Below are 26,058 nucleotides of genomic sequence, written 5' to 3' on the forward strand. Positions count from 1 at the left end.
GAAATGAATAAGGTTTGTTTGTTTGTTTATTTATTTATTTAATTTACTTATTTAAGAGTGGGTGAATGTGCACTGGTTGAGGGAGAGTGTCAGAGGGTGGGAGAGAGAGAGAGAGAATGAATCTTAAGCATACTCCATGTCCAGCATGGATCCTGAAGTGGGGCTCAATCCCACAACCCTGAGATCGTGACCTGAGCGGAATCAAAAGTCAGACACTCAGCCAACCAGGCGCCCTGAATAAGTTTTAGTTTCAATTAAGCATTTAAGTTATTATTCAATATTTATATCCAAAAAGATAAATTGTAAGGAAAAAATTATTATGTCAGTAGCCAAGTTCTCATTTTAAAGTTTTTCTTTAAAAATTTTTTGTTGTTGTTTATTAAGATAATAGGTATTTATTGTTATTAGAATGTGAGTATGTACCACAAACTTTTGGTGAATATTTTCCCAGATATTTACCAAGCATAGTTTTAACATGGTCTGGCCTTGTTGTAAACATACAGTTGTTTTTTGATGTCCAATCTTTTTTAAGTGTTAAATAAGACTTATGTTTTTTCTCTTTCAGTACTGTTGTCCAGACATGATAAATAACTTTTTAGGACTGGCTAAAACAGAATTTTCAAGTACAGCAAATAAAAATAAGACTGTTGATTCAGAGAAAGGAAAATTGATCATGTTAGTTAATGACTTTTATTATGGAAAACATGAAGGAGATGTTCAGGAAGAACAGAAGACTCACACAACCTTTAAATGCTTCAGTTGCTTGAAAATTCTTAAAAATAATATTAGGTATGTAAATACTTATTTTTATTTGTGTTTGAAAATTGGAGTGCTAAAAATACAAATGTTGTATCTTTATCTTGTATTTCTCTGTGCCATTCTAGATAAGTAATTTTAATACTTTCTACTAAGAACAAAGGCAGATTGTCCTGTTGAAAAACGTGTTCTTTCTTATAATTCAGAGTTGACTCCTGGATCCACTTAGTTGTATCTCTTTAAGATAACTTAAGAAAGGAAAAACTTTATTTCAAATAAGGGAAAATTAACATTTCCCTTATATTATCAGGGTTTTAGGAATTTTCATGAGATTATTTTCATTCTTAGCTGCTTTTGAATTTTATTTTTCTTCACTTTACAGGAAGTACCACTTCAGTATGTTTTGTCTAGTTTGACCTCTTCCATATTCATCTTATTTAATGCTCAGATCTTTCGATTCATATTTGTAATTTTTGGAACATTTACCTTGCAGGAAAAATGATCTTCTTTAGAGAAATACCAGTTCTAGGAAACATGTTGGCTTTGATTTCAAAATTTAACGTCTTCAAAAATTACAAATTTAATTTCCAGTGTAATTGTGAAGATTTATACCTGTATGCTTTAAATTTTATGACTTTTACTTTGTAATCTTTGTGTTACATGGCATATTAGTAGTTGTCATCCTATTAATGAGTACATAACAAGAACAAAGTAACAAGACATATTGATTGGTATTTTCATTGGTTATGTAGCTTGACATTTATATTAGGTAAGGTTGTTTCTTCATTTTATTACAAAAAATTTTCAGACATTCAACAAAGTTTTAAAAATTTTACTGCAGATATTTGTATACTTACCACCTTGATTCTACCATTAACATTTTACTGTATTTTATCATACATCTATTTGATATCATATATCAAACTATTTTTTTTCTCACACATTTCCAAGTAAGTTGCAGACATCACTCGTGTGTGTGTGTGTGTGTTTATACAAGCATACCTATGTATGCCTTTTTATGTTTACCCTTGATAACTTATTTGTAAATAGCATTCTTAGGTACCAATAGGTTACTTCTGGACCTAGTATTTATTTCATTTTCCTGTGAGTTCTTAGGTCAAAAAGAAGGATATAGAAAAACCCTGAAATACATTGTGATATACTCCTATAACAGTTATTAAAGCTTTGTTTATGGTGGTGTTTTATAGTTTCCAAATTCTTTCATGTATGTTATTTCATATGAGTTTTCACTTTTCTTTATCTCCTTTTATTAAACTTTAACAGCCATCAATAGTTAATGGTCCTAGTAGTTTAACAGAAGGGATATTGTATTTTTAAAAAAATTTTTTTTAAATGTTTGTTTATTTTTGAGAGCCGAGAGACAGAGCATGAGGAGGGGGAGGGGCAGTGAGAGACAAGGAAACACAGAATCTGAAGCAGGTTCCAGGCTCTGAGCTGTCAGCACAGAGCCTGATGCGGGGCTGGAACCCACGAACTGTGAGATCATGACCTGAGCTGAAGTCAGTTGCTTAACTGACGGAGCCACCCAGGGGCCGTGAGATATTGTACTTTTTGCTATAACATTGAAACAATATTACAGTATAATTCTGTCACCGATTTCCATATTATTACCCCTTTGATAGTAAAATACACCAGAAAAATCATGTTAATAAATGTGGTGCATGCATACAAATATGTTTCACTGACTTAGTTCCTTGTTATACTTAAATATTACATATATGATATTAAGTTATTTCAGCAACAGCTTTTGCCTTTCCTTTGAGATTAGCCCACTTAATATTAAACATACGAAAATTAACAATTCCTTTTTTTATTATTTTTTTCAGTAGAGTAGTCATACATTTTAGAGTACCAGATTATTTAGAAATTTTAAGCAAACAGCACTTATAACATCCAGGAATTGAGCATTTTTTAAAATACTAATTGTTGAGTAAATGTAACTTTAATGGTAAATACTTCATAACCAAAGGAGTTAGAGGTGTTAAATAATATTTTAACAGTAAAAATTGGGAAGACAAATTGATGTTTGTAGAGAATGGTAAGAAATTGATAGCTATAGATTTTTTTTCTCTGCCTCATCAACATACTGTGGTGTGGTATTTTTCTTTTGTTTCCTACATTGAACGTCACTAAAAACGGTTAGGTTTATTTTATTCTGTGAACATCTTGCAAGAAGTTTGTTTGTTTGTTTCCCTCATTTCCATAGTTTGGTTTGAGAGCATGAGTTCCTGATGGGGGCTCATATAATAATTGAGAGAAAGCCTGATAGTTAAAAGATTATTTTATATAGATACACTTGAATTGCTTAAAGTTGTGAGGTGAAAATTTAATGGCTTATGACCATATCTCTCTATATAAATATTCCAAGACTAGGATTTTCTATAGGTGTTTGTAGATCTAGTGTTAAAACCAAAGGAGGACAAAAAGATACTTCAGAGTGTGCCATAACCTGTTTAAGAGTAGTATTGTGGAGGTGTGAAAAAGAGATAAACATTATAGCCTTCATGGTGACTGCTATCCAGATTAATAACATTATCATTTACTTTCTAGATTCTTTACAGGCTCAAAGTGAGTAATTGTTAATAGTTGACCCAGACTAAAAATTGTTATAACTTTACTTTCAAATTCAGTAAAAAGCTTCAGTAAGCTCTTTTAAATAGGTGTTCCCAGTTTTATTGCACTCTTTGCTGTTGAAGGTCATAGTTCCTGCTCATAAGAAGCCTTTTAGGGAAGCTGAAATAGCAGAATGTAAAACTGAAAAATGGACGTTGCCTGCAAAGGGCACAGTCTGCAAGTTAAAATGAACGGTCTGTGCTAACAGTAAACCGGTATCATTAAATAAAACAAAAGGTTCTCGTAATTGTAGGCATTAAAATTGCTATTACATGCATTTAGAAACCAAGACACAAGTAAAAATACCAGTAATTTGTCTTTTAAACAGTTGGAATCTATTGTATATCTTCACAACCTTAAAAGATTTCTCTCATGACTATAGCTGCTTTTGGTGGTAGGGTTTCCTTCCTTTCAAGTATTTTATTTCCTTCCTTTCAAGTAAATAAATTTTATTTAAAAATGTAAATAGTATTTGTGTATGGAAAAAAAGACTGCTTTTTTTATCTTTTAAAAAACATTTTAATCTGAAATGATTAAGAATTAGAGCAAATTATTGAAATTTCATATTAATTACATTGATGAATTCTTTTAAAACAAAGATGAAAAGATGTTTATTTAGCCACTTAATGAAAGTGATTATTTAAAATACACAGTTTTCTAGAAGACTTTAAGGCTTTTGAGATTTTTTTTGAGTAATGTATTTGTATTTTTAAGATTTAGATTCAGATACTTATTTTTTACATTTGTGTTTTTAAATCTGAATTTTTGCACCTGTTGACAATCATTTATAGGTTTATGAACCACATGAAACACCACTTGGAACTTGAGAAGCAGAGCAGTGAGAGCTGGGAAAACCACACCACCTGCCAGCATTGCTACCGTCAGTTTCCCACACCATTTCAACTGCAGTGTCACATTGAAAGCACACATACACCTCATGAATTTTCTAGTAAGTTACAGTATTGGATATTATCAATTTTGACAATGTAACTCTGACAAAACTTAAGAAGCTTGTTAGGAAAATAAGACTAAGAAAAAGACTTTGGAATTTGGGGGCAAAATTGAAAAAGTTCTAACTGTTAAAACTAGTTACTAAAATTAAAATCCCTCTTGTAAATAATTCATTAAGGTAAATAACCTGTGCATTATATGTGGGGGACTAAATTAAAAACCTCAGATCATAGTTTTAAAATAGGAAAATAATGAAAAAAACAACTACAGTCATAGTTAAAGTCACAGATCTCGGAGCTAGATAGCTTGAGTTTAAATCCCAGGTCTGCCTTTTAATACAACTATGTGATGTTAGGCAACTTAGTATTTGAATAATGAGAGTAATAGAAATACCTGTTTCATAATGCTGTCATGAGAATTATATGAGCTAATGTAAGTAAAGTACTTAGAACTGTGTTTGGCACACCAATAAAAGCTATATAGCTGCTGTCACTACCACCAATACTATTGTTATTATTGATATAGATATATAAAATGAATTTTATTCATATATATTTGTGTTTGCCTGGTAACGATACTTTTTTCTGAGGTATAATTGACATAGAGTTTCAGTTATACAAAATAATGATTTGCTGTTTGTCTGTGTGTGTGTGCATCTTAAAATGGTGTAATGTCTTTTCCCCCCCACTTTTAGCCATTTGCAAAATCTGTGAATTATCCTTTGAAACAGAGCATATTCTTTTACAACATATGAAGGACAATCATAAGCCCGGTGAAATGCCATATATTTGTCAGGTATACATATATTTTATTGTGTACTTAGTGTTTGGTTTGTTTGTTTTCTATTGTTTTGATTATAAGATTTAAACCTCTTGGGCCAGGGGTCAGCAAATTTTTTTTTTGTAAAGCACCAGGTGATAAATATTCAGGCTTTCAGGGTCATATAATCTCTGTTGTAACTAATCAACTCTGTCCTTGTAGCACAAAGGCAGCCACAGACAATAAGTAAATGAATGTGATCTGGCTGTGTTTATTTAAACTTTATCTATAGACACTGGAATCTGAATTTCATATAATTTTTATGGGTCATGAAATAAAATTGGTTACTAAAATTAAAATTCCTTTTGTAAACTATTTATTAATTTAAAAACCTTTGGTATAACTTATGCATTGTATGTGGGGATCAGTAGAGAGTTGAAATTGGCCCACAGGCCATTTTTACCCACTCCCGATTGGACAAAGAAAAGCCCAGTGGCTAACAGACAAATGTAGAGACTTAGCTTACTATATAGGGAAGAATGTAGGCATACAAGGGAAATATGAAGTGCTTCTACTTACAGAGAACTCTACCAAATGCTTTGGGATTAGTAATTTTTCAGAATTTGAAGAAATAGAAAAAGAAGATAAAAATATATTGCCAATGTCATAGCCTGGAAGCCATGTATAATCTAAAGGAAAGTGCTGTTTTATGTAGCAGAAAAAAACTTTGTAGGACAGGAGGTGTTAAAGCTTGAAAATTCAAGTCAAGATGGGAATGATAATTAAAAAGAGCTGATAAAAATAAGGGAATCTAGTTATGTTTTGGGAGCTATCCCTAAACTTTGAAAGATAACTTTTCTCTCTCAAAGATTATCTTTCACTGCTTGTATTAATGGGATTCTAATAGCACCTTATGTTCTTCTAAACAAATGACCTATCATTGTTACTTTGTAATTGATACTTTGCATATCATTATACATTTTCAAGTTAAACTAAACCTTCTTTATTTGTAGGTTTGCAATTATAGATCATCATCATTTTCTGATGTGGAAACTCATTTTAGAACATCCCATGAAAACACTAAGAACTTGCTATGTCCATTTTGCCTCAAAGTTATTAAAATTGCAACACCCTACATGCATCATTATATGAAGCATCAGGTGAGATTTACCAGTTCTTATTTGTTCATGTTATTTTAGCAAAAAGATAGGTTATTACTGAGAACATTGGTTAGATTTGTTCTACAGGAAAGCAAGGTTATTTCAAATGACATGATTAATTTTGATTTATGCTGAGTTACTTGTGAAACTTTCACTTCTTTTCCTTGCTTCCTTTCTGGTGATGTTGTAGCTCATAAGTGAAAATTCTGAAAGATAGCTGGAAATCAGAAACCTAGGATTGAAGGAAAAAAAGGAGAGATGAGTGGAGTATTCAAACGATTGGATATTTCAGAGCCCAAGAGTGGATATAGGAATGATTTTGAAGGTAGTTATCAGGTGTGGGAATGATTTTGAAAGTGGTTTCTTAGAACTGAGAAAACATTGAGGACTCATAATCTTGTTTTCCATTTTCTCTTCCAACCTATTTCCACCTTTTAGCCCCCTTATTATGAGAATACATGTTGTTATCATTGACCAGAAGTGGTGTTTTATAGCTGCCACTGATAAAGGAAACAGTAATGACACTGCTTGGTACATGAACTCTACCAAAGAACTGTATTTAGGCCATCACTTGTTTTATGGATGACTTATGTTAGTTCTGCTATGTAATTTTTGGGACCCAATATTAGCACTTATACCCTTCTCTTGAATTCTGGTGTTAATACTTACTGGTTCTTTTCCTGAAGCAATTAAACCACTCTTTGTTTGGGTTGAAAACCTTTATGTAACACTGATCCTGTTCTTAAGTGCTTGAAAGAGCAACAACAGTGCCTTTGCCAAAATGAGAAGTCACTGGGCTTACTGAATCTGATTATGCAATCAAGTTTTGCCACCTCCCTAATCAGCTCATTACATTTTCTTATTATTGATGAAGTTGGCACGCTGATTGGTGCTCACTTGCTTTCAGTTCTAGTCATGAGACAATCATGAAATCAACTTGTGGTTTTTAACTGGGAAAGATCATAAAAGTAGAATTTCCAAGTGAATTTTTTTTTACATTTTCATTTAAATTCCAGTTAGTTAACATACAGTGTAATATTAGTATCAAATTTAGAATTTAGTGATTCAACACTTACATACAACACCTGGTGCTCATCACAGGTGCCCTCCTTAATCTCCATCACCTGTCAAACCCATCCCCCCATCCACACCTCACCTCTTAGAACATTGCTTACCTCTGATAACCATCAGTTTGTTCTCTATAGTTAGGAGTCTGTTTCTTGCTTTGCCTCCCCTTTTTTCCCCCTATGTTCAGTTGTTTTCTTTCTTAAATTCCACATCTGAGTGAAATAATATTTGTCTTTCTCTGTCTTATTTTGCTTAGCATAATACTCTCTAGCTCCATCCATGTCATTGCAAATGGCAAGATTTCATTCTTTTTTATGGCTGAGTAACATTCCATTGAGTGTGTGTGTGTGTGTGTGTGTGTGTGTGTGTGTGTGTACCACATCTTCTTTATCCAATTGAATTTAGTATCACCTATGTTGTGACTAGGATGATACTCCTCTTGGAGAAGTTTTGGCAAGATCTTTCTATTCTAGGTTTCCTCAACAGTGTTCCAGCAGGTGTTAATAGATGTTTCCCCCCAACTTGTTACTGGTAAATAAATTTGGTAAATGCCCAGATTTACAATATTAAACAGTTTGGTTGTCTGTTTTTTAAAATAGGACTTCTCAGAAATTTTTATATGCCAGTGAACTTTGTGAATTTCCAAGCAAGGGGTATAGTATGCATTAGTCCCCAAACTTTTTTGGCCACTAACCCCTTTATTTGCATAATACCTATTAACATTTTTTTGAAGAATAGAATTTTGGAAACACCATTTTTGGTACTCTTTATTTCGCCTTTGGCCTTTAATTTTGAATGGGAGAATGAGATATAAAACAGTAGTGCTATTTCATTATGGGAGTTTTAACATAATATTCCCCACATGCTTTCCTAAGCTCCAGAGTGAGATGTAGATGTGGGAAGAATGATAATTATGAAAGAGATGTGTGGGCCCACTATGTGGGCTATGTGATTTATAAGGTTTTTATAAACTGAGTTTTATGTCTTAACTTGCTGTTGGTGCCCAGTTTTCTTTGGTTTATATGGAATACTCAGGAGGCAGGCAGTCATCAGTAAAGAGGGGAGAAATCTATTAATAAGGATCATCAACATCCTTGAAGGTATTTACAGTTTGTTTAATTATTTACAAAGGCTAGGACACCACAGTTGAGCAGGACTATAAACTTGTAATTGAGGTGACGTTATTAGTGTGATATTAGACAATAAGAATTGTTGACTCTGGCTCATTTTATTGTCTTCGAAGACTTTGGTTGTGACTTTTTTTTAAGTAGTTTTTTTATTAAGTCTCGGGATTTTAGAGCTAAGAATCCAGTTTGTATGACTTTTAAGAAATAATATAAGTGATTTTGGATGTGTTAAATATGCTCATTAGATCTTTAATAAAAATGTTAAGCAGTTAACATATGCCACATGCCATCACTTACCTTATGGCAGCAGCAGGTGCTTTACAAACATTATCACATTTAATCCTCACAATCACATATGTATATTATTATTTCTAACTTATAGATGAGGAAACAAAGTTTTAGAGAAAGTAACTTGCTCAATGCCTTATTACGTAATAAAAAGCAGAATTAAAATTTGACTTCAGAGCCCAGGCTTTTACTACTTTATCACAGAGCCAGATTTCACATTGGCATTAGATCTAAGGGTAGAAATAACATATAGCCAGAATCACTCTTATATCCTTTAAGCTTCTCAAACAATGTGGTATGTGTATCAAAAAGTTCAACACCAATAATTAGTTCTCTATCCTTGGAATAGATCACCATTTCTTTGATTGAACATGATGTTACTGAAAAATGCACTGTTTTCTTTATCACTCTTATCACATTGAAATGCATACATACACAAGAAACACATGCAAGACTTGTGTCCAACTAAGGGAATAGTAGATTAATGTATTCTATCTCATGATTCTGGACAAATGTTCATTGAATGGAATGGCAGACGTTTTGAACTAGTTAAATTGTACTTCTCATATGTACTTTCTCTGTCAGTCTCTTGCTTTCCGCCTCACTATCCATTCACTTAACAAATATTTACTGAGTGCCTTACTATGTGCCAGGAGCTGTTTTGGTTATTATATAGCAGTGAAGAAAACAAAGTCTAAGCTCTCTGGAATTTGAATTATAGTGGAGAAAGATAAATATATGTGTGTTTATGTTTGAATGTATATGCATGCTAGCTGGTGATAGTACTGTGGAAGGAAAATGTGGAAGATGGAGAGTGCCAGAGAGGTGTAGGGAGTAGAGGAATGGTTGCTGTTATGTATATATTGTGGTAAAACGTGAGCCTCTCTGAAGGAAATAAAAGAATAAGCCACGTAGATGTCTGGGAGAGGAAACATACAGTGAAGTGAATGCATACATGGGACACTCAAAAAACATCAGAGGACAGTTGTTGCTAGAGCAGAGTAAACTAAAAAGAGGAAGAGAAGTAAGAGGTAAGAGCGTAACAGTAGAATGCAGGCTAGTTTATGTAGAGCCTTGTAAACCAGAAATAGGACTTGGGAAAGCCATGGGAGCATTTTAGCATGTGAAGAAAGATCTACCATGTTTTAAGATCATTAGCAGCTAGGGGGAGAATAGAACATACGGAGGAAAGAACATGACAGGAAGGTAGGAGATTATTATAGTAGTCCAGGTGAGTGGTTTGGTAGCAATGGTTAGAGGTAATGAGGGGTGGAAAGATTATGAAAGGTTTTGAAGGTAGAGCTGACAGGTTTTATTAGTGTGTTAGTTATAAGATGTGTGAGTGAGTTACTGTTTTTTTGTCCTAACCAGCTATAAGAGTATAATTTTCATACACTGTCATAGGGGAAAGAGTGAGAAAAGAACAGATGTTGGGGGGGGGTGGGCAAGGAGTTAGGGAGAAAAATCCAGAATTCAACTTTGTCCATGTTGATTTGAGATACATATTAGCTATCAGGTAGTGGTGTCTAGTAGACAGCCAGATAGGTAGTATTTAAAGCCTTGAAACTGGATGAGGTAACCTGGGCAGTGATTACAGATAGGGAAAAGATTTCTGGGAATTGGATTCTGGAGAAGTAACTTTCTGTCCTTTTGTCTTGGTATCTGTTTCTTGGCTAAGTTTTCTCTTTTTCCTTCTCGTCTTCCTTCAGCACATATAAATGAATTTTCAAAAATTGCCTGTATCTATGATATAATCCAATTCACCACATTTCTAAAATAGTCTTAAGAAGCAGCTAGAATAGTAATACAAACACATTATATTTATACATTACTTTGAATTTTGTAAAGAGCTTTGATTTATGAAATCCCTGCTGTGTGCTAGTAATTGTGCCAGGTACTTCTTAGTATATTACCTTGTTTGAATTTTATAAATGAGTGAGTGTATTAAAATGGAAATAGTGATATATCTGGCAGATTATAGTTTTGAGAAAACATTCTTTTACATTTATGTATTATTAAAGTTTGTGTATATATACACACACATGTATCATTTCTAAATTAATGAGAGCATATAGTTAAGATTGTAGTTGATATATAGTAGAAAGAACACTGGATCAGCAGTCTGGCAACGTCAGTAACTAGTTATGGGAAAGTGATTTAGATTTTTTTGGGTCCTGTTTTCCAGCTGTAGAATAGTAACAGGATTGAGTTTCAAGAGGGACTTACTCAAGAGATCTCAATCAGTAAGTAGATGGAGAGTAGTAGTTTTGATTTATGCCTCTGCATCAATACTGTGCAATGTCAATGTGGCTATTCAAGCTAAAATTAATTAGATGAAATTAAAAATTCAGTTGCACTTGGCACATTTCAGGTGCTCGATAACCATATGTTGTAGTGGCTACCATCCTGGTCAGTGTAGCTATACAACATTCTCATCAGTGCAGAAAGTTATATTAGACTGCTTTATATAACCATTTCTATAGTGACCTTCTTTGAAATGTCTGGTTAAGTATTTGACTTTATTTTGCCAACTTGTCAACCAACTGGAAATAGCAAAAATTAAAAAGAATTTACCTTTTTCTAAGGTAAAAATATAGTATGGCTCATTTTAACCATATCATGTATCTAAATACTTTAAAATTGTAATTAGAAGAGCTTTCACACCACTATTGAGAGAACTTTCATTAGAACCTACTGATAGATCTTTTATGTTCAATGTCTATATAGTAATAGACATTTTTGGAACATAAATACTAATACAAAGTGCTTTTAAAAATGAAATAAAATTTTGCTGTTTATATGGGAGATGTAACATACTACTTTTAGAATTATTTAGGTATCATTAAAATTGAATCAGAGCAGTTTCAAGACACAGCATTTGTGGTTGTAAAAATTATTTTTCCTCCCTTTTTCTGTTTTTTTTTTTTAAACAGAAAAAAGGAATACATCGTTGTACAAAATGCAGACTGCAGTTTTTGACATGCAAAGAGAAAATGGATCACAAGACTCAGCATCATAGAACATTTATAAAACCTAAACAACTAGAAGGATTGCCTCCTGGAACAAAAGTGAGTTTAAATGTGTTGTATTTTTAACATTTTGTATGATAATAGAAATTAACTCCTGCCTCCTTTTACCTATTGAATGTAATACTTAAAAATGATTTCTGATTTTTGTTAAGACTTTAAGTTTTATCATTCTTATATCTAGAAAAGAAACCTTCTGACCATTGTTTTATGGTCAGTGGTGTGTGCTGTGCTAGAGTGATATTCCTTTTTAAAAAATGCAACTAGATTAACTGTTCCCTGGGTCAGTGGGTTGTGTCAATATCATATAGGCTATTTCTGAGCTATTCCAGTTGGCAGTGTATATTTCACTTTTATCTGCTTAACTATAAGATGCTTGAGATCGGGAGTCATGTTTTATCTTTGTGTCCTCAGCATCTGGCATAGTGCATCGAATGCCATAGGTTCTCAGATGTTTATTGAAGTTGTTGTTACTGAGTCTCCTCAGAGAAGCAAGTTCTGCTGCTGGATAGCATTATGTTTTAAATGAGCAAACAACATGTCTGACTGCATACTGATGATTGTAATTTACTTTTCCCTTTTTGCCTTATATACCTCTGTTTTCTCTGACTTCTTTATATACAGTCAGCTCTTGAATATTTGCTCCAGTGGAGGGAAACAGAGGCATGGATAATCCAAAGTGAAATAATCCCCAAAACATTTATATTTGGCTTTGGGTACTTACCTTTGAATGTGGGTATGTCTGTTATTTGAATTAACTAAAACAATATAAAGCCATGCTCTGAAGACCTAGAGCAAGAGAAGCTATCCAGCATCCCTACAATCCATTCATTCCATGCTGGGACTAGACATGCAGAACACTAATGTAAGCAGTGCAGTCCTCTCTCATATTTTCCCTTATTAATAATAATAGTAATAATATTAATAATGATACTAAATGTTTTTATAGCACCTTAGAATTAGGCTTTTGATATGCTTTTTCATACATTGTTATTTAATCCATACAGCAATCCAGTGAGGAAGACAAGGTAGTTATTGCCCTATATTATAGATAAAGAAGAGGATAAGTTACTTACTTAAGGTCACATGGCTAGGAAGGCATGGTATGAAATTTAACCTCAGGTCTTTTGATTCCTAGTCCAGTGCTTTTTTGTGATACCAAAATACATGTATCTCATAGGACTTCCTCCAATACATGGGAGAAGTGTAGTCAAATGATTAACAAGAATGTTGGTAGGCAATTGTTTTTCATTGTCAGTCAACAAATATAATTTCTGGATACTAAGTGATAAGCTTTATATTAGTTTCCTTTAAGGAAATTCTAAATATAATTAAACTTTCCATATAGTATAATGAATTAATGTAACGTCTCCCTAACCATTGTATACATAAATCCTGCCTAATGAGCCCCTGAAAAGAGGAGGTCATGTTTACTGTAGATCTGTTTGTTGTATAGTTGTTAAGGGATAATACAGGCCTTTCTAGAATTATTTTTCAGACTTTGAGATTTAAATTTTGATGTCTATGTTTATGAATTATTTTAGTTATAGGAGAGCATAAAAATAGCTATGTAATGTGTTCTTTTTTAATAGTCTTATAATTTGCATTAACTCCTAATTATGCATTAATAACTGTTAACATAACTGATATCAATACAAAAAAATGTAGTACTGCAAGTGAATGAATATCAAGTTTAATTTAATTGGTATGAAAATCTAGAATAAATGGAAGACTTAATCTAATTTTAGTTTATACTTGCCCTTTCCAAATACTTGATGTTTACCTTTTTATTACACAGTGATATTTTAATGTTAATGCCATGATTAATTTTCTAAAGCAAATATTATCTCCATTTTTGTAGGTTACTATTCGAGCTTCAGTTGGACCTCTTCAGTCAGGATCTTCAACTACATCTTCCATTAGTGCAAGCACTTCTACTCTTCAGCTCTCACCTCCAAGGACTAAAAATCTAACTGCTAAAATTCCCACAAAATCTAACACAACCAAACCTAATACAACTAAACCCAATACAAGTAAACCTAATGCAAGTAAGCCTAATGGAAGTAAATCTAAATATAAATCAAAAATCTCTAATATACAAAAGAAACAAAGCACATTGGCTAGTAGCAATAAAAAAAGTAAAGTCAATACAGCATTGAGGAACTTAAGGTAATCTTTTATTCCTCATATACAGTTCTAATTTAATCTTAAGTATAAAAACTTTAATATAAATTTACCTTATTACACATATCTCTTATACATTTATATGCTATCACTATGACATAAAGGCCAAGAAAATAATAAAAAGGTATTTTTTTACAACTATTGAACAGTACTTGAATTACTATTTTTTTTTATAATATTCACTTATTATACTGGTATTATATGTTGTGCTTATATCTTGTGATGTTTGTATTGCTTAATTTGATCCCTTTTATGCCAGTGAAAAATATTGACTTATGTTAAATTGCTTACACTTATTACAGCTGTTGTTCCATAACAAATTCTTCAAATTACAACTCTCTGTTTACATGTTAATTTAAACACACTGGCCTCTATTAACAGAATATTAATAAGGCCCTCCCTTATTATTTTTATTTTAAAATATATATCATTTTCTTTATATCTCCATAAGGTATCGTCGGGGAGTTCACAAGTGCATTGAGTGTTGTTCCGAAATAAAAGATTTTGCAAACCACTTTCCTACGTATGTCCATTGTAGTTTTTGCAGATACAACACTAGCTGTAGCAAAGCCTATGTAAATCATATGATGAGGTAAGATGAGTTAAACATCTGTAATTACCAATTACAATTATAGTTCAGCAAGTTCACTGTAAAACAATTATCCTTTTAGAAGCCAATTTTTCTCTTCGAACCTAAACATCTAGCAATAGGGAACTTTTAGGATAATGCCTCATATACTATTTTCCCAGCATAGTAACTCAAAATTACTGGAACTAAAATTTTATGAATGGATAGACTAATGAAATAAGGATAGGTTTGTTAGGGAAATGATTTCTCTATGGGTATTTTTTTTTCCTATAGAATTTTTAAAAATGGTCACTTTCAAATATAAAAGGTCAAATGTTTTAAATGTATTTACCAAACAAATTTACAAAACATGTACTCTCATGAATATTATTCTTTTTAAAGCAATCACTTTGAGAGACTCCAGGGTGATGTTAGGAGCCTTATTGAGTCTTATTTCTCTCTCTCTCTCCTTGTCTGTAATCCATTGTCTTAGCAGTACATCTATCCATCAACCATCTTCTTGTATTCATTTTGTGAAATGAGACGCTATTCCAGTCACAAGGCCACTGTTGGAACTCCTTTTTATTGATTCATTCAACTTAGGCTTTTGAGTACCCAATATTTACTCTATGCAGAGAAAGTATTCACAGCTCACATTGCTTTCATTTTTGTCTCATTAATAGGGGCATCCCTTAGGATGGATTTCTATTTTTTTAAGAATAGTCAAAAATTGTTTTGATATAGAGCAGTTAGCTTGATTATTCAAAGTGAAGTTGTTCCATTTTTTTTTTTAAGTTAGAATTGAAGTATAACTAATAAAAGTGATTTTCTTACAAATCATAAAATGTCCTTTATGTTACTTTCTGGTCATTTATCAGCCACTCTTTTCAAGGATTCATCCACCTTTCTTGATGGTTTTAGCACCTGTCTCCCACTTCCCCCCCCACCCCCCTTTTATGATTAATTAGCTTGACCTCATGGGACCTGGACTTCTTCATGGCCAGTGCTTCACATCAGCTTTTAAGTTCTTGTACCCCCTTTCTTACATCTTTCATCATAGCCACTGTTCATTTCTTTCCAGTTCCCGTTACCCTGTGACTTTAAGGAGCTTTGACTCGTTTTTTCATTCTAACAGCACCTATTTAACTTTATAGTCCATTTCACTTGCAGGGTCATCTGTTTTGATTGCTGCTTTGTTTTTGTTTTAAAATCCTTTACATTTTTAGTCATCTCACTTGGCATAAAGGCCAACATGAGACTCGGACATCTTACTCTCCTGAAGTTTATGCTGAGTTCTGGACTACTCACCAGCATTTGATTCAATCAAGTTTGACTTTGTAGTCTTTAACTTTGGGTCCTATATTTTCATTTTAAATTTTCTTTCTTTCTTTCTTTCTTTCTTTCTTTCTTTCTTTCTTTCTTTCTTTCTTTCTTCCTTCCTTCCTTCCTTCCTTCCTTCCTTCCTTTCTTTCTTTGTTAAATTTTTAATGTTTATTTATCTTTGATAGAGAGAGAGATTGGGAAGGGCAGAGAGAGAGGGAGACACAAAATCCGAAGCAGGCTCCAGGCTCTGAGCTGTCAGCACAGAGCCCAATGTGGGGCTTGAACTCACGAACCACGAGATAATGACCTGAGCTGAAGTCGGATGCTCAACCGACTGAGCCACTCAGGTGCCCCATGTCTCTCTTTCTTTTAATACTTCTTTATTTTTATCTACAATGTTTATTTAAACTTTTTATGTATTCTAAAGATTTTATTTTAGTCTCTTAGTTCTTAACCTGGCCTACTAGTAAGTACTCAGTTGGAAGTCATCCTTTTAACTAATCTTTAAAAACCTCAAATTTTTTTCTTGTTACTTTTATCTAGTCATTGATCTCAGAAATCAGATATGTTCCACTTCTCCAGACTTCTAGTTCTTCCACAGTCTTGTTCAGTTAACTTGCAACTTCATCTCTTCTCTCCCCCAGATTTCTTTTGCTTATAAACATTTTCAGGTACTTTTTTTTTTTTTTTTGGATGGAAATTTGTCCCTACTGCTTACTATTCTTATTTTTTGTCTTCCTCTTACCATGAATATTTGTAAGAAGTGTTTACTAGCGTATTTATGATTCATTTCTCTACCTTTTAACACATCCCACTGTACCAACTGACACTGACACTTTAAAAGATTATTTGTCTTTATTTATCACCATGTTTATTTACTTTTTCACTCGTACTACTCCATGACTTCTTTAGAGTATTTGACGTCATCACTCACTTTTGAAAGTATTCTCTTCAGCTTCTGTTAAATTATTACCACTATCTTTCTTCTTCCTTTTTGGCTACTCCTCTATTTCATTGTCTTTTCTTCCTTTAACTCATCTTCTTTACATTTGCTTTCTTGGTAACTTAACCACTGTCACTTTTACCTTTCAACTCTAAATCTTCCAATTTTAATCCTTAGTCTTCCTGAGGTCCAACTCTATATTTCTAATTATTTTATATGTATTTTTACCTTTGACTCACTAGGGTCTCAAAAGAACACAAATGATCCAACCTTTATCATCTGTCCAGAATTCACATGACTACCACCCAAATACTCTTTCAAGATATCATTTTGATTGGCCACTGTGCTCATCATGATTTTTGAGACTCCCTTTTTTGCATTCTGCCACTTTGCCTACCAGCTACTACAATGGTCCACACCTATGTTCCATTTCCTCTAAACCAGGCCCAGGCATCCTTTTCCTCAGTATACCTCTGTGTGGAATGTCTCTTCTTCCTGTGACAAATAAATACGTGGTTTCCCAAATAGGGCTTTAATTCTGCCCAAAACTTGTAGGGGGCCAAATTCGAAAATATTTTCTGTTTTTTTTTTTAATTGTATTTAAATCCAAGTTAGTTAACGTGTAGTGTAATAATGGTTTCAGGAGTAGAATTTAGTGATTCATCTCTCACATATAACACCCAGTGCTCATCCCAACAAGTGCCCTCCTCAATCCCCATCACCCATTTAATCCATTCCCCAACCCATCATCCCTCCAACAACTTTCAGTTTGTTCTCTGTATGTAAGTCTCTTATGGTTTGCCTCCCTCTCTGTTTTTATCTTATTTTTCCTTCCTTTGCCCTATGTTTATCTGTTTTGTTTCTTTAAATTCCACATGTGAGTGAAATCATAGGATATTTGTCTTTCTCTGACTGACTTATTTCCCTTAGCATAATATACTATAGTTCCACATTGTCACAAATGGCAAGATTTCATTCTTTTGGATCACCATATACCACATCTTTTTTTTTTTTTAATTTTTAAATTGTTTTTTTAATTTATTTTTTGAGAGAGAGAGAGAGAGAGAGAGAGAGAGAGAGAGACAGAATTTGAAGCAGACTACAAGCTGTCAGCACAGAGCCTGATGCGGGGCTTGAACCCACGAACTGTGAGATCATGACCTGAGTCAAAGTTGGACGCCCAACCGACTGAGCCACCCAGGTGCCCCATATACCACATTTTATTCCATTCATCAGTCAATGGACATTTGGGCTCTTTCCATAATTTGACTATTGTTAATAGTGCTGCTATAAATATTGGGGTGCATGTGCCCCTTCAAATCAGCATTTTTGTATCCTCTGGAAAAATACCTACTAGCAAAATTGCTGGGTCATAGAATAGCTCTGTTTTTAATTTTTTGAGGAACTTCCATACTGTTTTCTAGGGTGACTGCACCAATTTGCACCAATTCCCACCAACAGTACAAAAGCGTTCCCCTTTCTCTACATCCTTGCTGACATCTTTGTTTCCTGAGTTGTTCATTTAACCATTCTGACAGGTGTGAGGTGGTATCTCATTGTGGTTTTTATTTGTATTTCCCTGATAAAGAGTGATGTTAAGCATCTTTTCATGTGTCTGTTTGCCCGGTGGAAGTCTTCTTTGGAGAAGTATCTATTTTTTTGCCCATTTCTTCACTGGATTATTTGTTTTTTAGATGTTGAGTTTGAGAAGTTCTTTATAGATTTTGGATACTAACCCTTTATCCAATATGTCATTTGCATATTAGTTTTCTTTTAGTTTTGTTGATTGTTTTTTATGCTGTGCAGAAGCTTTTTGTTTTGATGAGGTCCCAATAGTTCATTTTTGCTTTTGTTTCCCTTGCCTCCAGAGACATGTCTAGTAAGAAGTTGTTGTGGCTAAGGTCAAAGAGGTTGCTGCCTGTTTTCTCCTGAAGGATTTTGATGGTTTCCTGTCTCACATTTTGGTCTTTCATCCATTTTGAGTTTATTTTTGTTTATGGTATAAGAAAGTGGTCCATATTCATTCTTCTACATGTCTCTGTCCAGTTTTCCCAACACCATTTGCTGAAGTGACTGTCTTTTTTCCATTGGATGGTCTTCTCTGCTTTGTCAAAGATTAGTTGGCCATACATTTGTGGGTCCATTCCTGGGTTCTCTGTTCTATTCCATTGATCTATGTGTCTGTTTTTGTTCCAATACCTTTCTGTCTTGATGATTATAGTTTTGTAATATGGCTTGAAGTTCAGAATTGGGATGCCTCCAGCTTTGGTTTTCTTTTTCAACATTACTTTGGCTATTTTGCGTTTTCTGGTTCCATACAAATTTATAATTGTTTGTTCTAACTCTGTGAAGAATGATGGTGTTATTTTGATAGGGAATGCACTGAATGTGTAGATTGCTTTGGGTACTATAGACATCTTAACAGTATTTGTTCTTCCAGTCCATGAGCATGGAATGTTTTTCCATTTCTTTGTATCTTCTTCAGTTTCTTTCATAAGCTTTGTATAGTTTTCACTCCTAGGTATTTTATGGTTTTTGGTGCAGTTGTAAATTGGATTGATTCCTTGATTTCTGTTTCTGCTGTTTCATTATTGGTGTATAGAAATGCAACCAATTTCTGTACGTTGATTTTATAACCTGCGACTTTGCTGAATTCATGTATCAGTTCTAGCAGTTTTTTGGTGGAGTCTTTGAGGTTTTCCATGTAGAATATCATGTCATCTGCAAAGAGTGAAAGTTTGACTTCTTCCTTGCCGATTTGGATGCCTTCTTTTTCTTTTTGTTGTCTGATTGCTTAGGCTAGGACTTCCAGCACTATGTTGAACAAAGTGGTGAGAGTAGACATCCCTGTCATGTTCCTGACCTTAGGGGGAAAGCTCTGGTTTTTCCACATTGAGGATGATATTAGTGGTGGGTCTTTCATATATGGCCTTTATATACCTACTTTCTATTTTTTCTGTTTTTCTATTTCTGGTTTTTATCATGAAAGGATGCTGTATTTTGTCAAATGCTTTTTTTCTGTATCCAGAGCGTCATGTGGTTCTTATCCTTTCTTTCATTAATGTGATGCATCACTGTGTTTTATTTGTGAATATTGAACCACCCCTGCAGCCCAGGAATAAATCCGACTTGATTATGACTACTAATTCTTTTAAATTGTGGTTGCATTCGGTTTACTAGTATCTTGCTGAGAATTTTTGTATCTGTGTTCATCAGGGAAATTGGTCTGTAATTCTCCTTTTTAGTGGGGTCTTTGGTTTTGGAATCAAGGTAATGCTAGCCTCATAGAATGTGTTTGGAAGTTTTCTTTCCATATCTACTTTTATAGCAGCTTCAAAAGAATAGCTATTAACTCTTTTTTAAGTGTTTGGTAGAATTCCCCTGGGAAGCCATGTGGCCTTGGACTCTTGTTTATTGGGAGATTTTTGATTACGGATTCAATTTCCTTAAGTGGTTATGGGTCTGTTCAAATATTGTACTTTTTCCTGTTTCAGTTTTGGTATTTTATATTTTTCTAGGAGTTTGTCCATTTCTTTGAGATTGCCCAATTTGTTGACATATAATTGCTCTTAATATTCTCTTATTATTGTTTGTATTTTTGTGGTGTTGGTTGTGTGTATGTTCTGTTTTGTTAAACCAAGCATCATTCTACCCTTCCCTCTTCCATTCGTCATAGGCTTCCTACCTGTCCTATAAACCTCTAAATCCATTCTCTTCCAAAACATTGCCAATTAGCCCAACTCCCTCATACCCATTTTCCAGTTCCCAATGAGCCCAACCCTGCTCTTCATCATCATCACATACTGAGCTCCTACTCATTGCTAGTCTCTTATGGAACTAAAAGCTTCCATTGCCACTTTTAGGGTTTCGTAAGTCTCTTTTCCTTTTTATGTACTGGTACACTTGCCTTATTCACTGCCTTAGGTATCTCCCATTGAATGGTCCCACCATTACCTCTACCCAGTGTGAATTCATATTATAGGCTTGAATTCTCTATGTACAGAAACTTCACAGTCTCTAGAGGATGAGGACCTTTAATCTCTATCCTATATCACATCTGTACTCTTAATTGGTCTTTTTCCCTCTGGTCTCATATCTGCCCCAATCCATTCTTTAAAGACTCCCATCTCCATAAATTGACTACTCTTCCCCAAAATAAAGTTTATTGCAAATCTCATTTTTGACATTTGTGTCTCCTTATTCTTTGTTAGTCGTTAGAATGTTCCTGTTCTTCTTTTCTGTTTACCTTCTTTTTTTGGAGTATCTGATCACCACAACCACTCACAGGGATCATTCCTCACTTTCAGCTGTATACCATTCATTTATTCTGCCTTTTATTGTATTTGTTTCTTTGAGAAAAGGGGCTCTTTGTATTCACCATGTCACCTAGCACAGTAGGAATAGTAAGTCATAATTATTATTTGTTGTAATTATAAAAGACTCTAAATAAAATCTCAAAAAAGGATATTAAAAATTTTTGATGCATTTGGAGTATATTTGAAATAAGGCTTTTGAAGAAGAGCATCATTAAACATGTAATTTTTAACTGATTTTTTTAAAAAGTAACTGTTACTTGTGTTTGGTTGTTTAAGTTACTGCACCTTATTTGCTTATAGCTTTTAGGTAGCAATTGAAGTCACCTGAAAAAAGAAATAAATTACCATATGATAATGTTATTATTCCCCAACATTATATATAGGAAGGCTTTTTCTCTACGTATAATAGAATTAAGTTAACGGACATAAGTGTTTATCTCTTTTTCTAGCACAGTTTACTGTTTGCTAAGACGTATGGCAAACTGGTGGTGAAGAATGAGACAAATCTGGATTTGAATCCAAGCTTCACCAATTATTTATTACCTGTTTGACTTTGGGCAAATTACTTAACCTGACTCCCAGTTTCCTTTTTTTGAAAAGAAAGTCATTGTGATAATTACAGAAAATGTACTTAAAGTGCTTAATAAAATGATTTTTGTTTAGGAGATATTCAAGTAATTTTAGCTGTTATTATTTCTGAGTTGTCATTGTTAGGTATTATGGATAAAGTCCTTGCCTTTAATTTTCACAGTTTAGTAGGATAGAGATAATTTACCTAACTAAATGTGGTAAACAAATGACTATAGGAGCACGGAGAAGGTAAGAATGAGTTCTTTAAGCAGGAAATAAGGGGAGGTATTCTATAAAGGACATTTCACTTAGGCTTTACAGGATGATTTAAAATTTTTCCAAGGAAAAAGAAATATACAGTGAGGAAGACAGTACTGAATTAATTTTTATAAGATATGCTTGAGTTCATTATATGCTTTGTATAGATTTATTGGCATTAAATAATAGTCATTAGAAGAACAGTTGCATAATTGTGATAGCATCATAATTGATGTCTTGTCCACAAACCGTCCTCCCACCACACACATTTTTTCCAATTTTTCCTTTCTTCTGTTGCTGCAGTAGGCATATCTGGTCAGGTCTTTTTTGGCCTATAATCCTTTGCATTCCTAACAATAGTAGTCATGAAGTTCAAATTTTTTGGAGAATATGAGACCTTTCAATATTTAATTTCTAACCACCTTTTCAGCTCCTTTAATGCTTATTTTCTTGAAAATCCCTCTGTATCTTGCTCTCTGTTTTGCCTGGAGCAATGCAGTAGTGACCTTCTTAACTGAAATGAACTCCTAATTGTTAGCTGGTTTCTATCGCATATATCTGCATTTTTCCTTCAGGTAGCCACAAAATTTCATATGTGTCACTATTAATGTTTATAATTATTAGTAAATATGTATGCATTCATTTAACCATTTATTAGGCATTTATTCTTTGCCAACTGCTGTTTGACTTTTTCCCCTTTCCCCCCACTGTCCCCTTGGACCTTCACTTATAGGGCAGACAACTTGCCCTCTTTCTTTTTGTATCATCAACCTTTAGTCTAGGGTCTTAAATTGTAGACATACCATCAGTATTGTTGATGCTCCTTTTGTGTTTCATCAGAAACAAATTGTTATTAGACTGAATTAAGATTATTAAGAAAATATGGTCAAAGGGAGTTTTTTCCCTCTAGCCTTATTGAGGTATAATTTATACACAATAAAATTCACTTATTTTTAGAGAATAGCTTAATGAGTTTTGATAATTATATACAGTCATATAACTAGGTAGTGAACTTTTAGAATCTAGTTTTTAACCTGTTTTTACTATATTGTTTTTAAAATTTTAACTTTTTTCTCTTTTCTTAGATTCCTATATTGTTATTAACTTTATGCAGATCTAATAGGAAGAAGAAGGATTGTTATTTTTTTTCTTTTCCTTTTTGTGAGCTATATGGATCCGCTTTTCCATTTCTATAATACAAGGATAATAATAAAGAATGGAATTTATGTAATAAATGTGAATAAAGAGACTTGATAAGCTTTTACATAGATAGGGAACTCTAAATTAAAACTGGATTCAGTGGCACGTGGGTGGCTCAGTGGATTAAGCGTCCGGCTTCGCATCAGGTCATGAACTCACAGCTCATGGGTTTGAACCCCGCGTGAGGCTCTGTGCTGACAGCTCAAAGCCTGGAGCCTGCTTCGTATTCTGTCTCCATCTCTCTCTCTGCCCCTTCCCTGCTTGTGCACTCTCTCTCTCCATCAAATATAAATAAACATTAAAAAAATAAACTGGATTCAGACAACTAGAATTATAAAATTACCAACATTTTAATAAGGTACAAGTTATATACAGAAATGGAAGCCATCAAAAAGTCCCTAAAATGTAATCTTTTCCTCTCCTCTTACCAAATAAATAAAACCAAAATAGTCTGTTTGAAGAGAAAGAAAAAATAGCTTTCAAAAGTAACTTTTAAATCTCATTAAAAAGTACCTTATTTTGATTCACATTCTTTGGGAATCAGATAAATCTTGGATTTATTCTTCTGAAGAAGCACAGTATATGTGCACAAATTTTTGCATGTAATTTCAGTGTTTTCTAACCCACTGTGTTCTACAAAAAACCCAATTATTTTTGTGATGTTGTCTTGAATTTATAAACTCTTTAATAGTATTTATCCTCAAATTGAAGAAATGACTGTTAGAAGTCTTCTGAAGATATTTTCTGGGGATTATAGCTAGTGACAGTATATTTCTTTTCCCATACATACATACGGTGTTGGTGATGGTTACCTTGTATTTGAGAGTGACCATTGACGTGGATGATGGCTACTGGGGCTGCTGCTTCTCAGTGTTTAGCTTGCATAAATAAGAATCACCGGAAAACCTTGTTAAAATGGTTTCTAGTGGGCCCCTCTGCCAGAGATCAATTCACTTAGGTTTGTGGGGGTTACAAGACTTTGCATTTTTAAATAATCTCCTGGGTGATGCTGATGTTATTAGTCTACGACTTTTCAGTAATATGGTGCTAAGCTAATCCTGGTTTCTAATACAGGAAAGCTTTCTTTACCAGATTTAAAAGGGTATGTGAAAGCTATTATCGTGTGTACAAAGTATGGTTAGTGGTTCTCTGTTTTGTGTTTAGGGGAAGCATTATTTTAGTTCTAGGGTTCTGCTTAAATTTGTTTTTTTAAAAAAAACCTCTACTAGTAATTGCAAGGAACTCTTTAAATGTTTGATTTCACAAATGGTAAAGAGTGGCATTTAGCTGAAGGACTGTTTACTTCAAAGATCATTTGGATTTTACTCCCCCTCCCCTGACACAGGCATGTTAAGATTGGAAAATGAGTTTAAAAAAGTGATTATTGACCATGATTCATATTATACAAAAATGTTATTTGCAGACATTTAAAAGTGTCTTCAACTCTTCTGTAACAGATGAAAAAAACTGGTTTGATGTGCTTTACTTTTTAAAAAAATTCTTGCATATTTCCTTTTTTTTTTATGTAATGGTGAAGTACCGGTCATACAAGAATATGCTTAGAGAAATATGTGTCATTAAAAATAAATAGATAAAGTGGAATTTAAGATAAAATGTCAAGTTAAACAGTGATGATAAGCATTATTTTGTTACTTATATCATGATCTTTTGTTCAAAACTAGAAACTTAAGTATAGGCTTGATAATAAAGCTATAAATTAATATGACTTACTGTATAATAAAATTAATAAAATTTGCTTTGTCTCTCCAGCTTTCATAGTAATCGTCCAAGTAAAAGGTTTTGTATTTTTAAGAAGCACTCAGAAGATCTCAGGTAACTAGTTGATCTTTTTAAATTCTATTGAAAAATTGTAGAACTTCAATTATGTGTGATGTATATGACATCTTTATTGAAATATAGTTCATATACCATGTAATTCATGCCTTTACATTGTACAATTAACAGTTCTTAGTGTATTCACAGAGTTGTGCAGCCATCACCACAGTTACTTTTAGTACATTGTGGTCATTCCAAAAAAGGAACTCTGTACCCATTTATAGTCATTCCCATTTCCTTCCAACTATTCCCATCCCTAAGCAACCACTAATATAACTTTTGTCTGTATAGATTTGTGTGTTGTGGACATTTCATATAAATGGAATGACACAATATGTGATCCTTTGTGATTGGCTTTTTCCATTTAACATATTTTCAAGATTCATCCATGTTGTAGCATTTCAGTACTTCACTTTTTAAATTGCTGAATAATACCCCATTGTATGCATCTACCATAGTTTGTTTATCTATTAAGGTTATTTTAACTTTGAAGCCATTATGAATATTGTTGCTATAAAAATTTGTGTACAAGTTTTTGTCTGGATTTGTGTTTTCATTTCTCTTTAGTGTATATGTAGGATTAGAATTTCTGGGCTATATGGTCACTCTGTGTTGCACCTTTGAGGAGCTGCCAAACTGTTTTACAAAGTACCTTTACTATTTTACATTCCCATGAGAAATATATGAAGGTTCCAATTTCTTCACATCTTTACCAACACTTGTTATTACCTCTTTTTGATTACAGCCATCCCAGTGGGTTTGAAGTGGTATCTTATTGTGGTTGTCCTATTTTTAAACCTGATATCAGAATGCCCGATTTAGAAATATAAATGATTGCTACTGGACATTGGACAGTTCTACTCATTATGTCCTTAGATTAGAGGTATGATTAGCCTATATTCTTTTGCTAAATTTCAGTGGTGACAAGTTATATCTTCATTCATTTATATTATAAAATGAGAACAAAAATAAGGCTGTCCAACAATATTTGATTATTAAAAAGATAACCTAAGATACCTAGTAAAGTGACTAACACTTTTTTAGTTTTGAAGTAAATTTCTTAAGCCACTGGAATTCTTGAAATTACTATG

At 33.3% G+C, this 26,058-nt stretch overlaps 1 protein-coding gene across 19 annotated transcripts in view; it reads left to right on the forward strand.

Annotated features, from left to right (window-relative positions):
• Positions 1-26,058, forward strand: part of ZNF280D (zinc finger protein 280D) — a 375,018-nt gene that overhangs the window by 234,032 nt on the left and 114,928 nt on the right. For all 19 annotated transcript variants that reach the window (XR_008299158.1, XR_008299156.1, XR_008299157.1 and 16 more), the window contains 8 exons: positions 566-789; positions 4,182-4,339; positions 5,036-5,136; positions 6,114-6,260; positions 11,677-11,811; positions 13,631-13,938; positions 14,405-14,545; positions 24,902-24,964. Coding sequence is in view for 15 of the 19 variants with exons in the window: in XM_053223975.1 (XP_053079950.1) it covers positions 566-789; positions 4,182-4,339; positions 5,036-5,136; positions 6,114-6,260; positions 11,677-11,811; positions 13,631-13,938; positions 14,405-14,545; positions 24,902-24,964 (1,277 nt within the window). In the remaining 4 variants the exon portion in view is untranslated. The remainder of the gene's footprint in view (positions 1-565; positions 790-4,181; positions 4,340-5,035; positions 5,137-6,113; positions 6,261-11,676; positions 11,812-13,630; positions 13,939-14,404; positions 14,546-24,901; positions 24,965-26,058) is intronic.

The sequence above is a fragment of the Acinonyx jubatus genome, chromosome B3 (genome assembly GCF_027475565.1).
Source record: "Acinonyx jubatus isolate Ajub_Pintada_27869175 chromosome B3, VMU_Ajub_asm_v1.0, whole genome shotgun sequence".
In the NCBI taxonomy this organism is placed as follows: Eukaryota; Metazoa; Chordata; class Mammalia; order Carnivora; family Felidae; genus Acinonyx; species Acinonyx jubatus.